Raw genomic sequence first — 12,257 nt, 5'->3', positions numbered from 1 at the left:
TTATCCAGAGTAATTAATAGACCTCATGTGCTCAAAAATATCATAGGCAAATTGGAAAGGACTTCCTTCTTTTTTTTTAAATTCCCAATGATTCCCACCTTTATTCTGTGTTTTCCAGTATAAATAACAGTAAGGCTGTGATTCAGAGTGAAGGGTGACACCTGTAGCTTTAACTGAAGATACTGCTAGGAAAATGTCAAGTGCTTCTCTAGCATAAAATAAACGTCTAGCTTCTGGATCGTGTCACAACTAAAATACTATTTAAACTTTGAGGCTTTTTAGTGCTTTCCCCCCCTTTCGTTAGAGAGAGATGGTAATGCCTAAATCATAATGATTTTTTAACTTGTAAAGCATACAATTGCATGACATTTAACAAAGATAAACGTGAAGTTCTGCACCTTGGATAGATTAGCCTCAAGCAGCAGTGCAGCATGCTGGGAACTGCCTGGCTGGGGTGTAGACTGGCTGAGAAGGACCTGGGGGACCATCCCAGTGGACAACCACTGGAACATGAGTCAGGAGTGTGCCTTGGTAGCAGTGAGGACAAGCTGGGTCCTGGGCTGCATCAGCAAGAGTATAGCCAGCAGACTGAGGGATGTGATCGTCCCACCCTATCTGGCGTTCATTAGGCCACACCTGGAATACTGTTTTCAGAATACTGTGTCCTCTCCAGTTCAACACAGATATTGAAAAACCAGAAAGAGCTTTGCAAAGGGCAACCAAGATGATGAAGGCTTGGAGAAGTTGTTGTATGAAGAAAGGTTAAAAGTGTTGGGTTTGTTCAGCCTGCAGAAGAGAAGTGTTGGGGGGATCTAATCAGTCTTTCAGTATGTAAAAGGTTTTTATGGAGTAGATAAAAGTTCTCTCTTCTCAAGGCTGCGTGGTGATAGGACAAAAGGCTACAAGCCTTGCTTCGGGGAAAATTCCATCTGGATGGAAGCAAAAAAAATTGAAATCTACATTGTGAGGAAAATGAAACACTGGAATAGGTTGCCCAGAAAAGAGGTGGGATGTCACTGTTGACAGCTTGACTTGTCAAGGGCCTTGGATAACCCCTGAGGCCGTGATTTCAACAGAAAGTTTGACAGATGATTTCCAGAAGTCACTTCCAACCTAGATGATTCTGTGATTTGAAAATGAAAATAGATTTTTGTAATAATGTAGGATACATAGATGGTCCATGCTGTATGCGTTTTAAGAGGTTAGGTATCCACTCAGTCTTTTTTTGATTAGATGAAATCAGAGTAATAAGCAGGTGGTTTGGATTTGTATAATCACATAGAAAAGTTAGTTTTTTCTTAATCTTTTAAAATAACATTGACATGATATTCACACCTGTGAGCTAATGAAGAAGAAAAAATCTTTCCCAAATTTCAACGTATGGTTCCATTTCTGGTTATTTTTTTCCAACATAGGATTATTCTGAAAAGTTAGATAAGTTAGGCAAAGCATTTAGGAAATCTTCAAAAATTCTTTCTAGATTCTTGAAACTCACTATAGTTGAAATTTTTAAAGAGTGGTTAGTTGTAAAGTTCTTAGGAATGCTAGGAAGCTGCTAAAACAGTAGTAATGATTACAGAGACTGCCTGACTTCCTTAAACATTTAAGAAATAATGGTAGAATATTTAACAATATAAGTCCTTGGTTCAGACACAAAACTTGTAATAGTGAGTGGCCTTAACTGGTTTGCTTGAAATTGCTAAGTCATGCTTCTTCGGTACCATTTTCTCTGCCCCTCCTCCTAACCATTTTGGAAGCCATGTTCAAATGAAGGTCTAGCATCCAGCTGCTTCCTCTTTGTTTCCATTTGAATACTTTCCAGTGTAGAGACCTGCATTGCCACCCCTCTTTCTGTTTCACATATACAGACAGACACTGCTTCATGAAATTTAATCACTTCTATTACCTTGTTCAGTGTATTGAGAAAAATGCGTGTGTAGGCTATACCTATTCAGCCAAAAAATTAACAAAGACAGCAAGTTTTATTTGTGACTAGGTCCTACTCCCTTTATTCCCTGCAAGCCTTGGTTTTATTTTTTTTTCCTTTTACTGGTATTTAGGGCTTTATTAATCTGCACCTTTACTGAAGGTTGGTCTCAAAATTTGCACATAACTGAAGTAAATATCATTTGCTGTACCAGAATTGTTACTGTTGCGTCTGAGTACTCTCCTGTCAGTTGGCAAAGAGGCAGTAAAAGGAGCTTGTCCAGAATAACCGTCATGGGAGGGGCTGAGATTATTATTCTTGCTGTGATCTCACTTTAAAGCAACTAAAAGATAATGTTAGGTGCAGGTATTAACATTGCACACAGTGTAGAAAATCTTTTTGCAAGGTTTTTGTCTGAAATGCCATTTTGTACAACATTTTCCTGGGTCTAAGACCATATGAAGTGTTTTTATAAGAACACTTACTGGTTTATAAACTCATGTTTCTGTCAGAGGGAAGTTACAAATTGAGTTTGCCTTTGAGAATCTTTTTTTCCTTCACATTCTTGACTTTTAATTTCTAGGAGATTAATTCTGATCAGGCTACACAAGGAAACAGCACTGAACGTGGGAAAAAAAGAACAGCAACAGCATCTGGAACTGAGAATATTCAAAAACCGGAAGAAAAAAATGTAGATGAAACAGGACCATCACTCGCAGCAAAAACCAGGAGAGGGCGTCCAGCCAAACCTGAACCTCAGGGTACCACTGCAAAAAATGAGGAGACAAATAAACCACCTGTCAGGGGAAGGAAAAGGGCAGCAGTCAGTCAAGAAGGTCCAGGGAGTTTAGAGGCAGGGAATGCCAAAGCACCAAAACAGCAAGACACAGCAAAAAAGCCAGCAGCAGCACAGAGACAAATTGATCTACAAAGGTAAAAATACATAAATAAAATACATGGGTAGGGTGGGCCTTTTGTCTCAAGATAAACCCTGAATTTACAATTAGAACAGATAGAGCATAGTTAAGGACACAGCTAAACCATAATGATTTGTAAACACCATGGTCCAACATACATTGTGTTGCGTTCTGTTTTTCAAAGTATGAGGGCAGCTGGAACTGGAGACATGAATTTGTTTGGTCAGAACAAGATAATCTAACCTGTTTTCACCAAATTTTACTCTTTGTCTGTTGCATTCTGGTTCCACTTTACAGCATTGCTATGTAAAAGAACTAAGAGTTGAGGGTTTTTCAGTGCATTCATTAATGCCAGGTACACAGGAATTCAGGTGCTCCGCACTGCTTCAGTTCATTGATAACAAAGCCTTGAAAACTGACCATCTTTAATGAAGAGGACAGATTGTAATTCTACCTGTAATTATTTTCTGATATTTAGGGTCTGTGCTTGTTTAATATTAACGGTGTTTTAATACATGTTCTAAGTAAATCAAAAGCCGAATTTGGAACTGTGTAAACTACAAAACAGCTCTTGGATGATAATACATATTTATATACTCTAATGTTTAAATTGATTAATGTTGATTTGATTTCCAATATAAACAAACCACAAATGTGCATAAACACCGAGAAACTTGTTTAGCTGAATCTGATACAATAATAATTTTAATGGAAAAGCGTCCAAAGTTGTAGAGCAGTAAGATGACGTCAGCAAACCAGTGTGCTGGAAGAAATCACAAGTGAATCTAAAGGAAGAAGGAATCATTGGAATGGTTTCTTTCTAGAGATTTTGTAAACTTCAAGAGAACCTCAGTCAAAAGGAATTACCTTTTCCTCTCACAGCAAGGCTCATACACTAGCAAATTGTTCAGTGTTTCAAGAGAATAATATTTGCACGCTGCCTTGCAATGCTTGTTTTATACATCAAACTTCTTTAAGTCTTAATAACTCTTTGCACTATCCATAGTCTCTAATAAGCCACCTGTATCATCTTCTTTAAAATATGTAATACTTCAGTGTTTCTTGGAAAAAAATACCAAAACATTGTTAACGTTTTTCAGAAGCCAAGTGCTTGGAAGTGATGGAGATTCACTGTTGGAGATAGATTCAAGTCCAGAATATTCCCAGAATGCAATGGATCTTTTTAAGGCCTGTGGGAGCAGCCAGGAAGATACTAAGGATGCAGAGATAGCAGAGGGAGGCTTCCTTAAGGTGTAGCAGGCATCTTATATAGGACAATACTTGGTTTTTTTTCTTGTAGCATATACCATAAGGAATCAAAGCTATTTGTCTTCTAGAAAAATGTATGTAAAAATAGCTGTGTCTGACAGGTTTTTTTGCTTTTAAGTAGACATGCACAAGTTACTGTAAAACAGGACTTGAAAAACATTTGAAGTAGTGCTTGTTCTTAAGTAAGACAGGCTATTTTTATAAACCTGGGTAATTAAATACAGTTATTTAGAACAAGTTACCATTCTTATTCTCTTATTCCAGTGAAAGCTGTGGATAAATTATTTCTGTTTATGCCAAAAAAACCCCATTACTCAGTTATGGAATTATTATTATTCAACTTGTGTATTTCCAAGTTTATGAAGAAGTTGTGCTATACAGTAAGGAAATTCAGTTATATTCAATTAATTATGTAATCATTGAGAAGATACAAGATGGAGTTGGAAGAAACAGTATAGAGAGTGTAAAAGCTAAAATGTAAACAATATAGGTAGGATTTTAATTCAGAATCAATTGTAATTTCCATGTCCTTATGATTAATTTTTATTTCCTTTTCTCCCCTCAAAAAGGTAAAAAGAAAACTTGCTCGAAAAGGGAGGAAATGAAGGCCAAATTAAAGGCATGCTCCAAGCTTCTGCAAAAACTAGGATTCAGAAATTTCCTGTACAGGAACTGAAATTACTTCAACTCACAGCTTTCAGCTCTGAAACCAGAAGGAAAACTATGCTTCCCTTTCACATGAAAATTAATCCTTCTCAATGGAAATGTAAAGCAGAAACTCTTGAGAAAGAGGCTAAAAGCATCTGTACTTATTTCCCCAGAGACTTTTTTTATGAAAAGTCAATAATTAAGCAAATTGCTTAACACTTGGTTCCAGTTCCTGCATTCTGGAGTTTAAAAGTGTATTTACACCATTAATTTTCATGCTGCATTTTTTTTTAAAGGAAGTCAGAGGAGGTCCTTACACTGACATTGAAAATTCATGATTCTAGAGCCAGGTATTCCCATGTTTCACAGAAAAAGTAGAAGTCTACTGAATGGATTTTAAACAAGACTATAGGAAAAAAAAAATCACAAAAAAATTTTTTTGCTTTACTTTTGAAGACTGTTTTATGTATAATTCTTTCTGCCTGCCTACTTTTCTGCAAAAATAAGATGTACAGATTTCAGTTCCCTGCTATGAAAAGTCATGTGGTGGCAATTTTATAAATGTTGCTTTCTGATTTTTATCAGAGTGGGAAAGTAATCACTTAAAATTATTATTAATTCGCAAGTAGACATTTCATTTTTTAATTTTCCCTCCATTTTAGTTTAATATAATTTGCAATAAATGTACATATTGATGTTTGTTTTATAAAAACATATATCACTTTTAAGTGTTTTTACTCCTGCGGTTCTGTTGGAATATTCTAAATTTTAAAGGAGTAAAGACAGTCCAGCATTTGATTTTATAATGTTTGTCACCAGATTTTTATTATTGATGTAAAGAAAAAAAAAAATCAATTTTTAAAAATAGTTGGACTTTGGCAGCTTTGTAAGGAAAGTTGGAAATGTTTAGGATTGCTCTCAATTTTAAGCATTGTGCTGATTGGAAGTAAGTCTGTTTTGCATTTTGTCTTCCTGTCCAGGCTCATTTTTTAATGTTTATTTTAGAAGATTGTTGCATCAATATTATGTTTCCTGGCATTGTTCAGCATAGATACAGTGTACACTTTTATGTACACATGATCATATTTAAGTTTGTTGCATAAAATAAACGCTTCTAGGTGTCATGTGGCAGTCTTTTTAATTTTTTTTCATTTTCTTTCACAGAAAACTACTTGCTATATCTGTGCATGGTCTTGGATGTTCATAGAAATACTGTATTGAGCAAAGAAATTGTAATGCAGACGATTACGTAGTTTAAAAGATAGGGGGGGTTAGGTGACATTACAGTGCTTTATCTTGTAAAGTTGTATGGGAAGAAGGGGGTTGGTCTGGAGGGTGACCATGAACCAGTTCACTTTGTTTACCCATGCCTCCATTCCCCATTTCTCTGCTGCAAATTGTTTGAAATCCCCTGATTCATTGTAGAAGAGCTGGATACTGTTGACATTAGTTAAGGATTACTTGATCTCCTAAAATGAGTAGGGTGCAGTTGTGTGCTGTTAAACAATGACCAAGTCTCTCTTACCAAGTGTTTAACTGGTGTTACAGTTATTTTTCCTCTGTAACAGAGAAAATCAAACCCTCTACAGAAAGCAGCATATGCAACTCTTTCTAAAGCAATCTGCAATGCTTTGACTTGAAGAATTTGAAATGCTATTGGTAGAGGGAGACTGGGAGATTTTAAAAGCATTTAATTACACATCCATCAGGGGTTTGATTTCTAAAACTGAAATAATTTCACAAGATGGATTTTCTGATCGTAATGCAGTTTCTTTTTATTGTTCTGGTCAAGTAGTTCCCTCATACAGAAGTTAACAGTATTTTGGTTTAAACCAATTTGAAATGGTTTACTCAGAAGTTTTTAGCTGCTACCTAAAAACCAAAAATCTCTTTTAGAAATGAGCTCTGGTACCTAGTAGTGTGCCTCTAACAGTGATTTGAAATCTGGACTTGAGAAATCTTGCAGATATTCAGAATTGTTTCCAAAAGATTTGATTTTTGTGAAATGGATAATCATTGGGGGTTTTCTCTTTTTTTGGTCAGTTTTTAATCAGTTCAAATATCAAGTTACTCAGGAAATCATCATAGGATAAATTAGGTTAGAAGGGGTTTCTGGAGGTTGTGTCATGCTCAGCAGGGTTTTCAGTTGTTTTTGTAGAGAGTTATGTAGTTTCTTCTGTTTTCTTTAAGAGGACATTTGAGTTACTTCTGTATGTTGATTATAAGTGTAGTCAAAGAAAACAGGTACATTTGTGCAGTGAAATATGCTGGGCATAATTGGCTGAGCAAAAGTGCAGCGTACAAACTACAGGAAAGGTCTGCTGGTTGCCCACCGGTTTCTCTTCAGAACTTGCCCCAGACAAGTCTACATACAGAATTTCTCTGCCTGTCTTCCCCCACTCTTCCCTTGCAGAGTCCTGAGAGCACCCATGGTACAGATCAGATGGACATCTTTCTGTAAGAACAGTATCCCCAGGGGCCAGGGGTCGTTACAGCACTGTTGCTTGTGATGGCAAGTAGTTGGAACAGTCAGGCTTTATGACAAATACAGGGAAGTACAGGCATAAATTTTACACATACATAATTTATGCATTGCTGCTTCTGATACTTTAAATAAAATCTGTTAAAGAGAAATCAGTGTATGGAATTGAAGGCAAATTATTCCAAAGAAGGAGTTGGGGTTTTTGTACTTAGCCATATATGAGTTTTAATATTTTGCATAAGAATGGGGATTCTCTCATTGTAATAAGAAAACTGATGCTCAGATTTTTTCAGATGTTAATGTATGATAAAGAATAAAAGGAAGCCCGATACAACCCGGTCTTCATGGCTTTTATCCCGTGTAGGTTTTAAAGGTGCTGAGGTTTCACATTCAGTTACATAGTTAGAGCAAAGTTCTCATCATCTTTAAGTTCCCATCTTCATAAAAGTGTGGCTTTGTTTCTTAGCGGACATACATTTATTTGTTTCTTTGTGTCCTCGGATGCCTGGACTTCACAGCTTTCATTAGTAAGACAGGAAGGCTGTTCTCAGAACATACTTCATAACATACTAAATTAAACCTCTACCACTCAGTAAAATTAAATCTGAATAGTTGTTTTAGACAATAACGTTTTCTAGAGCAATCTTAAACAGGAAAAATAATATGCATTACGAATCTTTTCTGCACATGCTGACAAGCCTTTAAGTTTTAGAACTGCTAAATAACAAATATTTATCTAAAATGTACTTCAAGCCATTAGATACTTAGCACACATTGTTGGGCCAAGCTCAACATCAGACTGGCTCTTGAGTTTCATGTTAACTGATAGGGCTGTCACAGCTGAACTATCTCCCTCTAAAGATGCAGAAAGATTTGGGATAACCAAACCATTTCTGTGCAATACACAGAAAATTTGCTTCTTTAAGAAATCATCCACATGCATCCTAGTTCACTTGCATGAGTGCTCCATTATTATATTTATCAGCAGTAACAGGTTTGTTTGTGCACAGAAATCGAGTCCCAAATCAGTGCCCAAGGAAACAGTCCAAACTAAAGAAGCTGGACTATGAAGTCTACTTGACAGCCAGGCTGCAGGTGTGCATAGCTGATAACCAAGCATTAGTCACAGAGCAGCTGGTCTCAGCCCAAGGAATTGTGTCTTGGTTGCAGGAACAGGTTTGCATAGGGAATAGCAAGGTGTTAAACAGCAATTAGCAAAGGCCTTCTGCGCAGCAGCGCTTGATATGTCCCTTGAAGCCTTCCCCTGCTTAAATTTCTGACAAGGAGGGAATCATCCTGCCAATGAGTACCCCAGGTACTCAGATGGTCAGAGGGAAGCTCAAGTAGTAAGATAAAACACTTATAAACTTTGAAGACCAACAGCATCTTCATTCCCTGGATCCATTTGCCGTGGTTCTGGGAAGGCAGCAAACAACTGGACTCCCTCAGAAGCAGAACTCTGAGGTCCTGGTACAGAAGCAGACGGTGACTGACAGCCTTTCCCTTCCCTGCTGCCCAGCCTGGGTTAGGAGAGTGGATCCAAAACTTCTTACTCCTGCAGTTCTACTATATCAGAGTTAAAAGGAGGTGAACGACCCAGTTTCTCCCTTCAGTCTCACTCTGTGATCTTCTGTTTCAAACTGAAGGCAGCCAGTGCCATGGCTCCCATCCAAGATGCCTTAGCACAGAGTCACTGTGGTGACCCACAGGATGACTACTTTCACATATCTGCCTCACTAGAATACTTCAAATTCAGAGTAGGAACATCTGTCACTCAAGACAAGTTCCCAGCCTCGTTTTTTATAGTCTGAAAGGAAACAAGCAAGTTTTTGGTATTTGCAGTTGCTTGTAAAGAAAGGAGAGAGACCACAGCAGAATGCTGGTTCGGATTTGTTCCTGTTCAGATGACCTCCCCCTCCCTTGGGCTATGGAAGCTGAAGCAGCAGCCAAGCTCACTCCAGTAATTGGTAGGAGCAGCACTGCACCTGAGCTCAGCTGGCATCACACGTGCCTAAGGAGGATGTGAGCGTGTTCCTCGAGCCCTGGTGTCACTCGCGGGTGTTTTGACACGAACTGCCCTTGAAGAATTAATGGAATTACTGCCTGCAGCAGGCAGCGTGCAGTCATTGTACCATTGCCCTGGAAAAAGTCCTCCTGCTAACCTGATGGAAAGGCCTTTCTGACCACCTTCTCTCTGTTTCTGCTTAGCAAAACAAGCTTTTATCGGGCAACTGTCTGACTGCGCAATGGCTGGGTGCTGTGAGCCAACAGGAGGAAGAGTCAGGACTTGTGGTGATCCCTTTAGCTTTGGCAAAAAATTATTCTGTGATTCTAAGAAGCCATTCAACTTTGAACCTGGTGGATTCATCACCAGCTGTGCAGTTAGATCTACGGTCAGAGCTGAGACGTCCATGGGCAATATGGATGGGCAGCACAGCTGCGTCCTGTGTTACTTGATGAGGAGGGACAGCCATCAGGAGCCATGTCTGCTTTTCAGTGGGAGCACAGAGGTTATCCAACCTAATTTGTAACTCACTGAAGTCATGCTGGCAGCAGTGTAGTCTCAGCAGTATGTCAGCTGAGGCAAGAAGCATGACCAAACACCTTTGCATACACCGAGCGTCCTCCTCCCACAAGACAACTGTTATTTCAACAGCCACAAGAGCTCAGTTGTGTGTTTGTAACGCTGCAGGGCGGGCACGCTCCAGAACAAGAAATACACGTTTTGCTCCTTAAATTCAGGTGTTGAATTCTCCTGTCATTGCCCTGGAAGTGGAGATTGATGTTGACCCTCATACACCAAAGCTGCTGAAGCAAGAGATGGCGGGTGATTATGGCCGAGTTGCTTTGGTGTTGGCTCTGATTGCTGTAAAGTGGGTGAGTTATCACTGTGTGCTCTAGAAACTTCATAGACGATAATCTGATTTCTTACCTTGGCATGGCATAGTTGCAACAGCCAGAATCTGGCCTCTAGCATAAAAGGATTTGGGGAAAAAGGACTCCATGCCATGATTAATTTCTAATGTTTCTAGGGGGGTGCATTCACAGTTTACCAGGCTCAGCTTTAGTAACAACATCTTAAACCCTGCTTTTCCCACAAGAACTCTCCATGTTCTGAGTAGATGTCCTCCCTAATTCAGCACTTGCTCCCTTCGTCAAGTGGGGAGTTGTTTCTCACAGTGCACCTATTGTGCAGATTCTGACTCTGGTAACCTGTATGTTAGCGTAATGCCACCTGGTCTGTGACCCACACACAGTCATCTCGGGAGCTGCCTGAGAGTCTGTCAGCATGCACTGAATGGCCAAATCTCTAAATGCTTTAGGGAAATTTTCTGGACATCTGGACTATTACAAGCTATCTCAGGAGATCCAGTATTCCCCCACCCAAAAGTAATCTGCCTTTTTAATCCTTTGTGGTTTCCACAGGTGTGTGAGACACCAAACCCTCACAGACTATACATATCAGATTGTGGTAGCATTTACAGTCCTGATGTGTTGACCATGAGGTAGACATGGTCATCTCTCTGGCTTTCCAAGTTTCAAAGACATATTCCTGGTAAGATCATCCATGAGAGCATATCAGTGTGTATAAACAGCCCAATGGGAGAGCATAAACAAATGGAGCCAGGCTCTTCTCAATGAAGACACCTAAAGTTGTGCTTGGAGGTACATCTCTAGAGAAACGGGTGGTTGATTTTGTTTGAGTATTTGGCTCTGAGTCCTCTAAAACAACGATGATAGATTGTTTCCATCAAGCATTGCTTGAGCTTGGTCTTCTGTATACAAAGTTGCGGCAGGAGCTTTTTCCTCTTTTTCTCTTCCTTGGGCTTTGTTTTACCACGGCAGGGTTTCCTAACACCAAGTTCAACATGTCAGTGATGCCTGGATCCAGAAAGGATGGCACACGCAAGGGCTTTTTTGTATAATCTGCAACCTTCAGGCCCCGACCTGTCAATGTACTGACATAGCAGGTGTTACCCAATCCTTCTCAGTAGGATAATGGAGGTAACTTTGACCTACTTACAAAAAATAATTAAAACAGTATATTTATTTTATTACAGTTCAGGCTGGCAGTATCTTCCTTAATGTCCAAGTGATTCCACATGTGGCAGAAGCTTTTGGGAGTAGCAGAGCTGAGATAGTGGGACTCTGCTGTGGACTGCCAGGAGCGGTGCCGCAGGGATCTCTAGTGCATAGGTGCCAGGCTCAGCCTGCCCACAGCTGTATCTTGGCGGCACTTGCCCCCTGTCCTGGCTGCCGGGGGCTCAGGGCTTGTCTGGGCCTGCACTGCCCGACACAGCACCTGATGTGGGGCGGGCCGGGAGCTGTGCCCTGCTTTGTCACCTTCCACAGAGGAAGTGCCCTGTGCCACCTTTGCAAGTGACTCGGGGCACAGAAGCACCCAGCCCCCGCCATGCACCTCGTTGTTTCCAAAGGGCTAAAGGGGCAGGTGCTTATTCCTTGAGCCACAGGTCCTCTTAGCACATGCTCGGCATTGGCCATCTGAAGGGCGGGGCACCTGCTTGAGACCCTGCTCCTGAACTTTCACCTGGTGCTGGGGGCCACAAGCCCATCCTGACCTGCAGCAGAAACACAATGAGGTGCCTCTTTTGGGGAAGCAGAGCGCTGAAAGGGGACCCGGGAAAATTTTCCTCTTTCCAGGCCAAATTTATGCCTGACCAATTAATACCAACCTGAGATCACGTCCCTTGTAGGTGCCCTGGCCACAGAGGAACGCACATCGCTGCATCCACTCACTAGACTCCTCACCCCCCCAGGCTGGCTGTAGGCTGCTGCTCCCTGAGGCTTTCTGTGTGCTTACGGGGAGGGGGATGGCTACCACCAATGCAGTGGCACCTCTTTGTCCCTACTGCTGTGCTTCATCTCCTTATATCTTTCTGCAAGCATGTTGTGTCTGACCAACACAACGCTTTCCCATGTAACCATTTGGCATTAGATACTGTTTGGCCATTTTGAGGGCACCTCCACCCCCAGAGCTACAATCACAGGCATA

General features: G+C 40.3%; 1 protein-coding gene across 2 annotated transcripts in view; it reads left to right on the top strand.

The window, feature by feature from the left end:
- PDS5A (PDS5 cohesin associated factor A) overlaps positions 1-5,885 on the top strand; it is an 85,616-nt gene extending 79,731 nt beyond the window's left edge. Inside the window, exons 32-33 of one of the 2 annotated variants that reach the window (XM_074904687.1) lie at positions 2,511-2,860; positions 4,683-5,885. In XM_074904687.1, the coding sequence (XP_074760788.1) occupies positions 2,511-2,860; positions 4,683-4,686 (354 nt within the window). In that variant the 3' untranslated portion in view covers positions 4,687-5,885. Of the gene's footprint in view, positions 1-2,510; positions 2,865-4,682 lie in introns of those variants that run through there. The other variant, XM_074904688.1, reaches the window with a different exon arrangement.
- Positions 5,886-12,257: the final 6,372 nt, after the last annotated feature.

This window comes from Athene noctua, chromosome 4 (genome assembly GCF_965140245.1).
Source record: "Athene noctua chromosome 4, bAthNoc1.hap1.1, whole genome shotgun sequence".
NCBI classification, from domain to species: domain Eukaryota; kingdom Metazoa; phylum Chordata; class Aves; order Strigiformes; family Strigidae; genus Athene; species Athene noctua.
The sequence above is the reverse complement of the archived record's forward strand: the minus strand, read 5'-3'. Positions and strand labels throughout refer to the sequence as shown.